This window comes from Coffea arabica, chromosome 3e (assembly GCF_036785885.1).
Source record: "Coffea arabica cultivar ET-39 chromosome 3e, Coffea Arabica ET-39 HiFi, whole genome shotgun sequence".
Classification (NCBI taxonomy): domain Eukaryota; kingdom Viridiplantae; phylum Streptophyta; class Magnoliopsida; order Gentianales; family Rubiaceae; genus Coffea; species Coffea arabica.
The window spans coordinates 4,326,727-4,342,938 of NC_092315.1; the positions used below are offsets into that span (position 1 = coordinate 4,326,727).

At 35.0% G+C, this 16,212-nt stretch overlaps 2 protein-coding genes across 2 annotated transcripts in view; both read left to right on the forward strand.

The window, feature by feature from the left end:
* The window catches only part of LOC140003821 (uncharacterized), a 39,781-nt gene extending 33,194 nt beyond the window's left edge, over positions 1 to 6,587 (forward strand). Inside the window, exon 9 of the transcript XR_011842401.1 lies at positions 6,399 to 6,587. The gene's annotated coding sequence lies outside the window, so the exon portion shown is untranslated. The remainder of the gene's footprint in view (positions 1 to 6,398) is intronic.
* A 5,519-nt stretch (positions 6,588 to 12,106) lies between these two features.
* On the forward strand, positions 12,107 to 16,212 carry LOC113735294 (cellulose synthase-like protein G1). The gene is made up of 8 exons (XM_027262317.2): positions 12,107 to 12,735; positions 13,605 to 13,694; positions 14,020 to 14,148; positions 14,290 to 14,502; positions 14,607 to 14,706; positions 14,846 to 15,024; positions 15,226 to 15,573; positions 15,660 to 16,212. The coding sequence occupies exons 1-8, from the start codon at positions 12,148 to 12,150 to the stop codon at positions 16,140 to 16,142; spliced, it is 2,130 nt and encodes a 709-aa protein (XP_027118118.1). The 5' UTR covers positions 12,107 to 12,147; the 3' UTR covers positions 16,143 to 16,212.

Below are 16,212 nucleotides of genomic sequence, written 5' to 3' on the forward strand. Positions count from 1 at the left end.
ACCAAAGAAACGAGAGAAAAGAAGAAAAATTTAAGATTCAATCCTAAGGTGACACTTAAAAGTCATCCAACCAACTTTGACCGAACCCAAGTCCTATCTTCTTGTCTTTCTTGGAGCTTCATTCCTTCCACATTTTCTCCATGGTGGCAGAGAGTTGAAGGGAGAAAAGAGAGAAGAAACACCACACTTTCAATATTGATTTTTGGTTTTATTTGAGTTGAATCTAAAATCTAAACCGATTAAACTCTCACTTGGGAACTTAGGAAACTTTGTGTGGTAAAGTTTTGGAAGGAAAGGTTGTAGTTTTCTCTTGCAAGCATCTTTGGTGAGGTATTATGGTTTCCTTTCCTTTTCTTATACTTAATCTTGTTAAAGTTTGGTTAGAAGCTTATATTCTTGGCTTATGATGGTAAATTAGTTAGTTTTGAATAATATGATGGAATGTTGGTTAGGGTTTGAAATTTTTAGTTGTATTTATGGTTATTTATATAGCATATGATGTTGATGAGTTTGGATAGGGATTTGGGGTAGTGATTCAAGACATGAATGTTAATTTTTAGCATTGAATCATCAAATTTTCAACCTTAAGGATGAATCTGCCCTGTTACTGACCTGTATGTTCATCCATGTTAGAGACCGAATCAGGTCTAGGTCAAAACATGAAAGTTGTAGGGAATGGAGTTAACTAGTTGCTTGCAAAATTTCAGCTCAATCGGAGCACTATATCATATGAAATTACTAAAATACCCTTGACTGCCAAATGCCCTAATTCGCGGGCAGTTTTCTGTCTTCTCTGAGAGTGCACATTTTAACCCTGAAAATGCACGAATTAGATGTCAATGCCTTCATAGAAAATGCAGTTTTCTGTCTTAGCTTCGAAACGCTTTAAAATTTACCCCAATCCGATAAGCGTAGTTTCAGTTGTGACAGAAACGCCAAGAGACGTCAAACCGGCTGTTTAGCCATTTGTCTTTAAAACTTGTTTCCAGTCGCATTCTTAGACTTGTCTTGTAATTGGATGATATTGAGCCTAGTTGAAAAGTTATTGTGTTAACATTGCTGATGTGTGACTTTGGGCTGAATTGTGAAAAACAATGAAGTAATAAATTGCTGAAAATTTGGGCGGCATGCCCTTTGTATATAGTTATTTTCCTGAAATTTTGTTCTTTGTTAAAGCAAAGTGATTTTGTTTTTTGCTCGAGCTGCTGTGTGCTGTTGACTGGCCAGCGGGGTTGATAAGGTGAACGGGGAAAGTAAGTGAAGTCTACCGACTATGAGTATTTTGATTGACGGAGTGTCAACAGGTAGTTAATCTCGGGGAATTGAACTGGATTCGACCAATCCCCGACCGACTCGAATAGTCTGTCTATCCTTGGAATCGGGTTGGAACCAAACCCTGAGATATCCAATGTTTCAACAAAGAATATCTCTCAACAAAGTATTCATCAAAATACTCAATTCTTGTAATCACCCCAACAGCACACAGCACAAGGGGTGATACTCAACACAAGGCATGTATTCTCACATAATAAATCAAGAACAGAAAATGGACTTAAGTCGAGTGAGATAAAGCACACCCTTACCTAAGTACTCATTTAACATATACAAAGCATTTTGATAATTTATTACATAAACAAATTCAATTACTCACCCAAAATAACTAGCACGCAAATCAAGATAATTTATACGGGTCCACCGAGTTCGTCCGGGCCGTCACTGCCTGTGATAGAAGATTATACTCAACTATCAGTCAAACAACCAACACAATGGAAATAAAAACTAAAATAGCCAAAGTGGCAAAAACGGTAAAGAAACGTTTGCGCGTTTGTTTTAGTTTTGGCAATAAAGCGATTAAAACTTTGAAATTCGCATTTGAGTCAAAAAGACAAGGAAAATGTATTCCTATTGGTCGCTATTATCATTCTTTCAAGGGTACGAGTTTCGGTTAATTCTAACTTATATACCTCTACGAAAGAAGACTCGAATACCCTAAACAATTCAAGTTCAATTCGTTCTAAAATTTTCGCTCAAGTCGCGAGTACGCATGTCTAACCCTCGAGTGAAAATTTGGGCGGCATGCCCTTTTATATATAGCTATTTTTCAGTCATTTATGGCTTCATTATTTTTCTCAATTCAGTCCAAAGTCACACATCAGCAATGTTAACACAATAGCCCTTCAACTAGGCTCAATATCATCCAATTATAAGACAAGTCTAACAATGCGATCCGAAATAAGTTTTAGAGACAAATGGCTAAACAGCCGGTTTGACGTCTCTTGGCGTTTCGGTCACAACTGAATCTACGCTTATCGGATTGGGGTAAATTTTAAAGCGTTTCGAAACTAAGACAAAGAACTACATTTCCTATGAAAGCATCGACATCTAGTTCGTGCATTTTCAGGGTCAAAATGTGCAATTTCAGAGAAGACAGAAAACTGCCCGCGAATTAGGGCATTTGGCAGTCAGGGATATTTTAGTAATTTCGTATGCTACAGTGCTCCGATTGAGATGAAATTTTGCAGGCAACTAGTTAACTCCATTCCCTACAACTTTTATGTTTTGACTTAGGCCTGATTCGGCCTCTAGCATGGACGAACATACAGGTCAGTAACAGGGTAGATTCATCCTTAAGGTTGAAAATTTGATAATTCAATGCTAAAAATTAACATTCATGTCTTGAATCACTACCTCAAATCCTTATCCATGGTCATCAAACCATAAACACAACTGAAAATCTCAACCCTAGCTCAACATTCCGCCATATTATTCAAAACTAACTAATTTACCATCATAAGCCAAGAATATAATATTCTAACCAAACTTTAGCAAGATTAAGTACAAGAAAAGAAAATCATAATACCTCACCAAGGATGCTTGCAAGAAAAAAACAGAACCTTTCCTTCCAAAACTTTACCACACAAAACTTCCTAAGTTCCCAAGTGAGAGTTTAATCGGTTTAGATTTTGAATTCAACTCAAACAAAGCCAAAAATCAAGATTGAAAGTGTGGTGTTTCTTCTCTCTTTTCTCCCTTCAACTCTCGGCCACCATGGAGGAAATGGGGAAGGAATGAAGCTCCAAGAAAGATAAGAAGATAGGACTTGGGTTGGGTCAAAATTGGTTGGATGACTTCCAAGTGTCATCTTAGGATTGAATCTCAAATTTTTCTTCTTTTCTCTCTTTTCTTTGATCAAAGACTGTGGCTGGTTTAAGGGATATTTTAGGGTTAATTAACTGAAATAAAAGTAAGGATATTAAAGTAATAAAGTAGTGTTCAAGTGGTGCACTCAATCGGTAGCAAACGGTGCACGTCGGTTCGAGCCGTTTTTCCCTAACTCGCGCGCACTAGTGTTTTCACTTATTATTAACACTTCTAATCACACACTTTTTCTTATATGAAACTCACTTTTAACCACCAAATTTAGTACACACATCTCATCAAGTGATCACATGGCCAAAACACGCGAAAACTCTAATGTACCCGAACTATAAAATTAAGGGTAAAACTCTTAAATCTCTTATTCATTACAACTATTGAGGGAGTAAATAAGTAGTAAAGATATTATAAAATAGTTTAATCAAAATAAGAGGAAATTTTAAGAAAATATGAATGAATTTTTCAGTCGTCACAGAGTCCTGACAAGTGTTAGGCAGGCGTCCCGTCGATACCATTGGATTTGCCCTAGGGAGAAGTGGGGGCGTTACAATAAAGGTATCAATAGGAGTGGAAAAACATTCTTTCGTATTATTACTGCGAAGTATACGCATAGGTACACCAAATTGATTTTTTATTTCTATAACAAATGCACAAAAAATAAAATATAGTTCTGAACGATCTTTCATTAAATAAATTCATATAACTCTGAAAAAATCATCAGTAAAGATTATAAAATATTTAAAATCTAATTTTGAAGTGACTCGACTAGGACCCTAAACATCAGAATGAACTAATAAAAAGGGTTCAGAAATTCGTTTATCGACTCTACTGACAAAAGAAACACGATGATACTTTCCTAACTGACAAGACTCACATTTAAATGAAGACAACTGACTCAAGGTTGGAACCAACTTCTTCAAATTTTGTAGAGACGGATGACCCAAACGACAATGAATTTCAAGAGGAGAAATAGTAGCAGGACACGCAATCGGATCATTGGAGTTGAGAAAATAAAGACCATTATGCTCATACCCTCCACCAATCGTCCTCTTTGTCTTCAAATCCTAAATGACAACAAAATCAGGAGAAAAAGTAACTGAACACTGTAGAAATTTAGTAAGCTTATTAACGGACGTTAGATTAAAAGGCAAATTGGGTACGTAAAGAATAGAAGACAATGGAAAAGATGAGTTAATTTCTATGGTTCTTAGTCCTTTAACTTTAGTTGTAGATCCATCAGCTAAAGTAACATGAGAAAATGAGATAGACTCTTGAAAATTAGAAAAATTTCTAGAGGTACCTGACATATGATCAGTAGCGCCGGAATCAATAATTCATGAGTCAAAATTAGAGGATGTGGAGAGACAAGCCATAGCATTACCTTTTTTTGCTAAAAAAACAGAGGGAAAAGATGCGTGATTTACAGTTTGGTACTGCAGAAATTTGACATAATTTTTCTCGGATATGGTAAAAGTCTTCTGGGACCCTTCTACTGAAGAACTTGATTCAGGTTAGTGGTAACTGCATTAGCAAACTGAGGAGGTTTTCCAACTAAATCTCAACAAGTATCACGAGTGTGATTCTTCAAACCACAATGAATGCACTCACGGGTGCCTCGATCTCCACGACCCCCACGACCTCCTCTACTTCTTCCTCCATGAGAGCCACGTCCAAAACTAAGTTGCTCACATCCAGGGCTAAGTTGTTCTATCCAATCGTTATTAGCAACTAAAACAGACTTGTTATTAATTAGAGCACCATCATCCTATGCATTGTCTTTAGATGCAGAATGTAAGACCTGAGCATACGCCTCTGCAAAGGATGATAATTGTTCACCTCCTAAAATTTGAGATTTGATTGGTTAAAATTCTGATTTAAGGCCAGCCAAGAATTTGAGCATAAGCATTTGTTCTCTTTGCCTCTGCATAACTGTAATATCATTTGAGAGAGACATTACAACATTTAATTCTTCTGAAATTCGTTTGAGATCAGCAAAGTATTCAGTTATTGTCTTGTTATCTTGTTGCAACTGTAAATACTCCAAAGAAATTTCATACATTCGTGAAAGATTACTGCGGTATAATAACTGAACATAATTCCAAACTTCTTTTGTTGTCTCACAATAAAACACATGTAAGTAATTCGTGGCTCCATAGAATCTCATATTGCTCCAAGAATTTGGGCATCCTCTTGAATCCATATTAGTCTTTTGTTGTCCTCCATAGGAGAGTCATCTGTGAGATATTGTTGTTTTCTTAAACCTGTTAGATAAATCTTAACGGTTTTTGACCACTGTTGATAATTAGTATCATTCAATGTTCAATTTATGATTTAAGGCATCACCATTGGCATAATATTAGTAAACGGCGCGATACTTTTTGATAAACTTTCAGCCATAGTGAATAACACTTCAAACCAAAAAACAGTCAAAACTCATGATGAACAGTACCGTGTGAATAGTGTTGCTTGAACAGTACGCGATAAACAGTGTCGCGTGAACAAGACTTTTGCTAGATGTTTAACTCTAACGCTAGGACTTTAACTCTGATACCATGAGAATATGTGTTTTGGGAAAAAAACATGTAGTCACCGTATTATGAGTGACCAACTAATATTTGTAGGAGTACAAACCTAACAAACTATTACAAAAATACTCTTACTAATTTATTATCTATAAGAATTCTTGTATTCTCTTAACATCTTTTACTCAATTTTTCCATCCCCTATGCTTTGCGAGGATTGTGAAGGATGTTGGCAGACTCTCGTTGTCCTTTCCTAGTGAGCAAAATGGTGCGTCCAGAGTTTCCCTGTTGATGGCTTGTTATTTGTGCTTCACATCAGCTTGTCAAATCTCTCCTGTTATCAGCTTTAGTTTTCTGAGTTTAATGCTTCCACTTACTGCTTTTAAACCTTTGTACTAAACCTCCCAGCGCCTTCATTTGAAGACGATCGAAGATGATATCAACATCCTAGATGTTTACCATAGTTGCAAGTCTCTTTCCTTCAGGTGTTGGTTCCCGCCGCTCTCCTGCCTCAATTTGCAAGTACCAAATGAAAATTATTGCAGCAATGGAGCCTGCTATGCTCCTTTTAGAAAGAACGGTAAAAGCATGGGGGAAAAAGATGGTTCTTCGTTTTGCTGGTTGGAGTTAGTTGTGTGAAAGTGCAAAAAGTATCTTTTTCTACATTCTGGTTGGTGTAATTAGTATCTTAAAAGTGCCGTGGTACTTGTTTAACTGCAGGTCCAGTAACGATTACAAGAAGCTGAGATTATGTATAAGAATAGAATCCTTATGAATTGCAACTACACAGGCTTTGATTAAACTAGGAAGTTAGGCCTCAAAATGATCATACAAGTAAAAAAGTTATGTAGTCGGTTGTAAATAATTCTCTGTTCAGAAAATGAAGAGTCTCTCTTCCGTCTTACTATTCACTTTTGTGTGAGATTACTGTTTACCTTGTGTAGTCAGCTTATATTTATTGAAGCATTGGTATGTTAACTGTCTGCATGTGATGATGTGAAATCCTTTAGAAAACTTCCATGTAAATATAGCTAAAATCCTTGTCATCTATGTAGATGAATTTCTACCCTCTATCCAGGTGCTCTACGAAGAAGATTTTATTATTGAATTTGCTGGAAATCATACAGCACAAATTACTCAAACAAAGATAAGAGATTTTATTACTAACGATGTACACATTGATGTGGAGATTGTAGTGATAATTACGGAGTAACATTATTGTTGATTGCACGCACTATCATATCTAGTAAACAAGGATGCCGACTTTAATAGTTAGAATAATCAGTTTCTTATGAATAAAAGAAAAAAGAATATGTTTGTCATTGATCAACTGCTCTAGACATATTAAGCTAAACGACTCTTTTGACTCCATCACAATTTCAGTTCCATTCTTCGGGAAGAAATAATAACTGCATTAACACTTGTATCGCATAATGATGCTCTATAATTCTAGAAACTTTTGAGAAATTTCGACCCTCGATTAGGGCCTAGATGCATCAAAGACGAAACAAATTAAAGAGGAAAAAAAACATGCTATGGTCAGACAAAAAGAGTTAAATGTTAGAAACCAAAATTTCGAGACCCAGTATATAATGATAATCATACGTGCGTGTCTATGCGATTTTAATTTGTTTAAGCAAGGTTTATATGAAAGAAAAAAAATATAAGGGGAATTAGTCCATCGAATTTCCTATAATGCCAAACGAATAGTCAAGTTAGTAATCTGATTCTAATACTTAAAAACGAACTCAAGCGCTGTCAAACTAATACTCCTACAAGCAAGCATCTTTGGTACCAATCCCATATATGTTTAGGACCAATGTTATACTAAAGTACATCCAAAACCTCCTAGTTTGATGTTACGTATCAAAGGGACAGCACCTATCCCATATCGAGGGGGGCAAAAAAGGTCCAAGAATTGGTGATTCTAGGTGCGTTGATCAAGTGGAAACTTAGAGACGAGACGATGGAGAAAACAAAGTTGTATGTGTAGATACATATTGATGCTCCTTTGTGTACATTTGTACCTGAAACTTGTGGAGTTTGGCAAATGGACAATTAATAGACACATAGTTTTATAGCATATTTTATGTATTGGGAAGTTGGAAAATTGAATCGATTGGCAACTGATAAGTACCCAAGATGCTTACCTACAAAACCACAGGTTATGATAATATACCACAAGTATTGGCATAGAGAAAAAGCAGGCAAGAGTTATATTCCTTGAACGGATTTGATCTAGATAATATACCAACATGCAATTGTTTGTGGTGTTCTATATTTTGAGATAACTTGGTTATTTTAGAGTTTTTGACAGACCTGGATATTAGTTTATCGAGAAGGCTTACATTTCTTTAGAGTGAGAATAAAGGACTGAATTACTGAGGTGAATACTAAATGAACTAAACTAAGGACATCGAAAAAGAAAAGTCTCTACAGGAGTCTGGACTAAATGCGGCTTGTTTGCTGTATATTTTTTTAAAGAGCTGATTGTAAAATTACTTTTGGGTATATTTTGGATTATTGGCTATGAACAAAAATCTAAAATTGAGATGCAGAAGTAGATAAAAGCATCACAAGAAACCGATTGATTATGTAAAATCAAAAATCTAAAATCAGATAGAGTAACCAGACGAGGGCAGACCTAGCTATAATTCATGGCCCTTAAGCTAAGTAATGGCGAAGTTTTTTGGGGTTTTGTTTCTGTATTTTCCCTACTTAACAAAAAAATGAACGTAGTCAGCCAAGAATCATAAAAATCTAGTGTGAACATGAGAGATGAGGCACGAATCAACTTCCACTTCAATTTTGTTTGGCCGTGTTGGATTCAACTTTGATTGTTCAACATAAGAAGCACTTTTAAGTAATGCATCCTACATATGGAATGTAGTATTTGTCACTATGGACTTGAAAAGCATCTTCTACCATTAGTCGTCTGCAAAATGGTTGCATTAAGAACTCCAAAAAAAAATTAGTGGATGTAAGTTGTATAAAATTATGAAAGTCCATTTGGCAGGAGATGTTCTTGACGTTACTCTTAACAAAGTACAGCCTTTCTAGAAGACTACGAACCTTTAGGTGAATAGCTGGTTTGCCCTATCTGCTACTATAAGATAATTGGTAATAATGGTTTTAATGCAAATTTTAGGTATAAACAGAAGGTGACCGCCTTCTAGAGATATTTGACTAATCAATCCACAACGTAAATACTCATCAGTACATGCCATTAAGTTTCAAAAATATTCCAAACATAATGCGTTGATTTCATTTGCAGGATAAATTGTACTTTCTCAAGTTTTAGTTAATGTGGTCAATTTAATAATTAAGATTCTCAATTGAGTTGTAATTTTGTTGCCCGTCTGGAAGAATGGATCTCTTGTTCGTTTAGGTTGCACATTATAATTTTTGGGTACATTATGGCAATGTGCTAACGTAACTGGAGAACTTGTATTGAGTTGGTTTTGGTCCTAGAACATTTTACAAAGCTTCATTTCTGCCTCTAAAACTTTTCTAAATTCATTTATTAAGTACATGCGTCTTGTCGAATACAAGATGGATGCCTAACAGAAGTTACTCAATCAAGTCAAAAGTTTTGATTGGCTGGGAAACATGCTTGGCATATAAATAACCCAAAAATAATATAGTGATTTGACTAAGTGTACTTGAGTATTTTCTTGACTCAAAACTCAAATGCTTTAAAGATTGGACTAACTCCACTCTACACCTCTAAACTTGTATCATATTTTTACTTTGCATCATAAACTTTAATTTTGAACACTTTAATAAACTTTTAAATTTGAACACTTTACATTTTAAACTCTCAAGTTTTTCGTATTTAAATTCAATCAAATACGACGTTAGCAAAATTATCAACATAGATGTCCACAAATCAATGATAATTTACTAAAAGTTGTCAAAAGGAACCAATATCATTAATTTGTTCTGTCTTTAATCTCATTAAATTTGCAAACATTATTAATGATTGAGATCATACAAATCATGACAATATACTGAAAGTAGTCTAAAGGATCTAAGGGATCGCAACTAAAACAAAGCAATGCATTTTCATTATTTTGTATCCCCCCCCTCTTATCTTGTTAATTTTGACAAAGTTGTCATTGATTGGAGTTAAATAAGACAAATTTAAATGCTTAGGATGCAAAATATCCAAAATTGAGAATTTAGAGTACAAAATGAAAAAGTAGCATGAGTTTGGAGGTACGAAGTGAAGTTAGTCCTTAAGGTTCAATTGCAGCTTATATGGAGATTTTGTTTCTTTCATTTGTGGTTTTTTGAAGACCTTTTGTATTGTTTGATTCTGATGAGGGGAAGAAAAAGGGCTCACGTGAATTAATAGGCTGCTTCCAGAAAAAAAATGAGGAAAAAAAAGGGGGTGTATGCTTCAAGATTATATAAGATGAATATATTTCCAAAAGGTGTATTGGGACCAAAAAAATTATCAATATTTCCAAAAGGGGACAATGGTATTACGGTTTCATCTTGTAAGATCTATAATGCTTAGGTTGTCATCCTCAAAATGACTACAAATATCATCACCAAATATTTTTTTTACTGGTTTTCCAGATTCTATAATGCTAATTTGTGACTTACTTAGTCCTAAAATAGAAGACAATACCCGCATTAATTCTTAAAATGAAACTTCAGTAAATACTAGTAACTTGAAGCTTGCTAGTAAATTCCAGTCCACAAGCCTTGTACACTCCTCTAGACAGCAATACTAAGCTATTTTATTTCAATCTAACCAATATTAATATTAAGAGACTTAATTCTATTGAATTTGAGTCAACTTTATTAGTATCAAATATAGTTAGAATTCAGAAATTCATAGAAAAATTCATAAATAATTAGACTACTTTATTTATGAGATAACGAATAATAGATAGAATCGTTGAAAATTTCAATTTTGATAAAATAGGAAATAGATAATGGACGGTGGTTATAGTTAGGGTATTCAAGATGAATACGAAAATTGCTACACTGAAATGATACGTTTCAATTAATTTTACAATAATAGGCTTAAATCTGATTCATAGGTAGTTTGGATTGTTATTTTTTGAAAAATTCTTTTTATGTACTTAGGAAATACATACTTAACACCTCTAATCAACTTCTTCGTTCACATATGTCACACTCCAAAAAGTTTTACGTTATTAGTTTCCTAAAATCTCTTCTAGAAAATGTATCCCAAACAACCTATTAATTTCTCAAGCCATTGTCTATGTTAAGCTTTAATTTATTTACCTTTATAGGCCTTTGTCCTGTTGTACTTTTCCCGGAATATTCACTATTTCTTCCATTTAATTGCTTTAAAAAGCAAGAGAGGATACTGCTGCAAAATATTCCCAACTATCATCCTCATTTCTCATTCGCTTCTTCCAGTAGACTCATATGTGTCTCTTAACTCAAATACTACTGAATCAAGCCAACGCATTAAATTGTGGAACAGAAGAATACTTCAAAGAAATAGAATGGACCAGAATTTGGGCTTTAGATAAAACCAAGGAAAATTAAGGGGACAACGTTAAACATCAATCTAGTGATCTCCAAACAACGTAGTAATCAAACACATAAGTTCCATTAAATAAAATCTTAATCAACTTAGTTTATGCCAACCGCGTTATCCTCTCGTTAATTTAACTGGTTCTCAAGACATCAGATTACAAACAAATAGTCCGTGAAAGTACCGTAATAGTTAAATCGAAAGCGATTTAAGGCTTAATCATGAATGGGAATGGGGATTAACCTTAGGTGCAATAGGTGTGATTGTTGTATTTCTTTTCATGATTTTTGACATACACTTAAATAATTTTGTTGTATTTTATGATTTGATGTACACATATATAACTTTTATTGTACATCGTGAAATACAATAAAATTTATACAAGCGTACACCAAATTACTGCCTCCGTAACATAATTTTTGTCGTACTTTGGGGTTTGTATTTTTCATGCACATTAGACTCCACTCAAAAGCAAAAGCTTTTATTCCATATATGCCCTCTAACAATATGCCAAGTTTATTTGCTGAAATGATTGTAGGACCGCTCAACATTTTATGGACCAAGTTGCATATTCTTAATGACATCATAAACGAAGGATACAAGGAGATTTCAAAACTTAAAGTAGATCAAAAAATCAAACATGACAAAAAATTTGGGATAGTTTAAAAAGAAAAGTGTAACACTTTCAACGAGAAAGGAATATGTAAAAAGTATTATAATCATACCAATCGCGCTTAAGCTAACCCTACCTGTCCAAAACCATCATTCATTACTACGAGTTAAAAAACAAATACTGGAACATTTACATGTCTTTATGCTGAGACAAAAAACGTTAGTTCTTTACTATTGTAGTTTTAACATCTTGGTTCCATCTATATAAACAAGAGAGCTAGCTAGGACTCTGAAACTCAAAAATAACAAGGACAAAGAAATCAGGAGTAACCGGCCATGGTCATGGAGTCCCTCCATACATGCACCGTTCAACAGCCTCGTGCAGCAATTAATAGACTTCACATGTCCTTCCATTTCGCGGCCATACTATCCCTTCTTTACTACAGAATTTCTCATCTATTCCATGGTGATGTACCGATTTTTTCATGGGGTTTAATGACATCAGCCGAGCTCCTTTTCACCTTCATTTGGGTTCTAACGCAAGCTTTCAGGTGGCGTCCAGTGGCGCGAGCTGTAAACCTAGAGAATCTTCCGAAGGATAAGATGTTGCCTGGATTGGACGTGTTCATATGCACGGCTGATCCTGCAAAGGAGCCAGTGATGGAGGTGATGAATACGGTGTTGTCCGCCATGGCATTAGACTATCCACCGGAAAAGCTGGCCGTGTATTTGTCAGATGATGGCGGTGCAGCCTTGACATTGTATGCTATGAAGGAGGCATGTTCTTTTGCTAGGTCTTGGCTTCCATTTTGTAGAAAATATGGTATCAAGACCAGAAGTCCCGAAGCCTATTTCTCATCGTTAAGGGATGGTGCACACTTAGATTGGAGCGAAGAGTTGAAGGAAGAGGAAGAAAAAATTAAGGTACCAAAATCTTCAAGTTTTTGCATTTAGACATATCAATCAATGGATCTAAAAATGTTTTGTTCCTAAAAATGTTATAAACGTAAAAAAAATTTGAAACAAGAAAAAAAAATATTGACTCTCCCAAAAAAGTTTTAGGCACTCTTTCATTCTCTTAAAGTAAAAGAAAAGATGGAGTAATTAAGGTTTATTTTGGAGTGCTAATATTATTGCTCACATTTATTTTGGAGTGCCTACTTCTATTATTTCTGGTGGTATGAATTTTTTTGAGACTTATAAAAAATTTCTAATAAATTATCATTTGATTTCTATATTCAACTTTAGAAAAAATTGCGTGAAGAATGGTTTCCTGCTCCCTCCTTTCCGCTCTTTGGTGCTTCAATGTTTTATGCGGGCTGCCTTTAATTGGTTGTTTTAAGTTTCTGAAACAAAGCATGCATCATCTTCTTTTTGCCTGATTCTCTTTATACTACGTATTAATTGTAACGATTGAATAGTATGCTTTACAACCATCCACCTCATTTATCAAATTCAAATAATTACTTAATGATTGATTCTCTCATCCAAATTAATCAAGCATGGGAAAGTTTGAAACATGTCCCCTAAAAAAAAAGGGATGGATTAAATGTGGGGAAAACTATTTTTTTGCCCTAATGGTGTTAGTCTTCTCTGGACAACCTTTAGTTAGAGAAATCTAATCCATTTTATGTGTAAACATCAATTAATGGTTTTGGTCCGTAGATTAATTTTTTGAGGGAAGTGAAATGCAAAACTGTATACATAAGTTGTAACTCAAATTTTGGTAATTATAGAATGTTGATGGGAATTTACGGAGTCGGCTGATGTTCAAGTTTTGTTTTTCTTTGCAGGCAGCATATGATTTATTCAAGAAAAATGTCGAAAAATTAGGTGCGATTGAAGAATACTCAGCTAGGCACGACCGGCCTCCCCATGTTGAGGTACGTAACATAACAACATATGTATATGACAAAATGCTAAAAGCCTAAAACCCAAGTCCCTATCAACTAATGAACAAAGCTATATAGATTTGATGAAATGCATGTATTCTTGTTGATAGGTACATACGGTACCAATACTTCTCTTTTTTTTTGGCTTATATAATAGGTTAATCGTTAATGCTCTAATGTTTTAACTTTTCTTTAATCCATTATCTGAAATCCAGCATTTTACTGATATTATCAAATAAAAAGTCAATTTAATTATCAAGAAAAAGAGTAGATAAAAAAAAAAAAGAAAAGAAACTAAGAGAAATCACATATGCAGGTGATCCATAATAACATAGACGATGGGACTTTGGACAAGGAAAGTAAGATGCCACTTCTTGTTTATGTGTCTCGGGAGAAAAGGCCAACACGCCCTCATCGTTTCAAAGCTGGAGCTCTCAATGCTCTTGTACATTCATTTACAATCCATCTTTTTCCTTAAAACAACACACACACACACACAATATGTTTCCTTTTTATTTTAAAAGATTATAACCAAATAAATAAGAAATTTTTTTTCTGACACCAAAAGTTTATTATGATATTGCAGCTTCGTGTTTCTGGAATAATGAGCAATGCGCCTTACCTTCTAGTGTTGGATTGCGACATGTATTGCAATGATCCCCTCTCGGCCAAACAAGCGATGTGTTTCCATCTTGATCATGAGATTTCTAGTTCTCTATCTTACGTGCAATTCCCTCAAATTTTCTACAATGTCAGCAAGAATGATATATATGATGGTCAAGCGAGATCTGCTTACAAGGTATATACACAATCTTCAACTAATCATTTGTACTCTTATTTGTCTTTTTCCCAAGACTGTTTTATGGTCGGGATTATAATATGTGAAGTCTCCTATACTTTCAGACTAAGTATCAAGGTATGGATGGAATAAGAGGATCAGTATGTGCCGGCACAGGCTACTACTTGAAGAAAAAGGCCTTGTATTGTCGTCCAAATCATGAGGGTACACACATAACCCTATACATATGATATATATATACACATATATATCTACACACACATATTTATATATATATATATATATGCTTCTTTAATTCTTCTGCAAATAATTCTACCTAAAAATTACTTTTTCAAATTGGCAGATGAGATGCATGTTGAGCCGGAGCAAAAATTTGGTTCCTCCAATGTTTTCAATGCTTCACTCAAGAGCTTGAACGGAAGGCAGTCCAGGAGGGAAGAAATCATATCCGATGCGACCGTGGAAGAGGCAAAATCCCTTGCCACTTGTACATTTGAAGCAAACACGAAATGGGGAAAACAAGTATGTAACTTTCACCACTTAATTTTTCCATAATCACATAATTAGGAAGGCTAATGTCTAGACTAGTACAAGTAATGAAAAGATGATAAACATTTTAACGAGTTATATATATATACACACACGCACACAAATTGATCGAGTTCTTTTATTTACTTATGCAGCATTTAGAATCATGTATTAATTTGCGTTATTGTTTAACAGATTGGCTACTCGTACGAATGTTTGTTGGAGAGTACTTTTACAGGTTACCTTTTGCACAACAAAGGATGGAAATCTGTTTATCTTTACCCAAAAAGGCCAGGATTTCTTGGCTGCACCACCATCGACATGAAGGATGCCATGGTTCAGCTCATGAAATGGGCTTCTGGATTGGTTCAAGTGGGATTATCAAAATACAGCCCTTTAGCATACGGAATCTCCAATATGTCCATCCTCCAAAGCATGTGCTATGCCTACTTCACATTTTCACACTTCTTCTCCATTGCCTGCATCTTGTATGGCATCGTTCCTCAGCTGTATTTCCTAAAGGGAGTTTCTTTGTTCCCCGAGGTATACATCAAACTTTTCGGTTCGATATGATATTTGTTTCCATCCGTAGACACATTCTCACGAAATATATATATATTTTTTCGCAGGTCTCCAACAAATGGTTTGCACCTTTCGCGGTGGTATATACATCTTCTCTTCTTCAGCATTTATACGAGGTCCTTTCTACTGGAGGCTCAATTTTAACATGGTGGAATGAACAAAGAATTTTTTTGATCAAGTCAGTTACAGCTTGCTTCTTTGGGTGCCTGGATGTATTGCTAAAACAACTAGGAGTAGCAAAGGCCAGTTTTAGGTTGACCAACAAAGCCGTCGACCAAGAAAAGCTTGAGAAGTACGAGAAGGGCAAATTTGATTTCCAGGGCGCTACACTTTTCATGATTCCTCTGACGTTACTAGTCATCTTGAATGTGGTCTGCTTCATCTTTGGAGTGAAAGGGGTTATTTCGAAGGGAAATTCTGGAGAGATGTTCGGACAATTACTTCTCTCGTCCCATATTCTAGCTCTTAGTTATCCCATTCTTGAAGGACTTGTACCCAAGAAAGGGAGAAAGAAGCAGAAAAATTTTTAACTGCATGTAATACCTACCATACTCACCCTGTGGAATAAATAAGAGATGTCGGCTTAATTTCTTCTATTAA

What these genes read in the sequence shown, in the direction of transcription:
- LOC113735294 (XM_027262317.2), top strand. Translation starts at nt 12,148, where the DNA reads ATGGTCATGGAGTCCCTCCATACATGCACCGTTCAACAGCCTCGTGCA. An exon ending in CTGGAGCTCTCAATGCTCTT is followed by an intron (nt 14,149 to 14,289) that starts GTACATTCATTT and finishes ATGATATTGCAG; the next exon opens with CTTCGTGTTTCTGGAATAAT. An exon ending in ACACGAAATGGGGAAAACAA is followed by an intron (nt 15,025 to 15,225) that starts GTATGTAACTTT and finishes ATTGTTTAACAG; the next exon opens with ATTGGCTACTCGTACGAATG.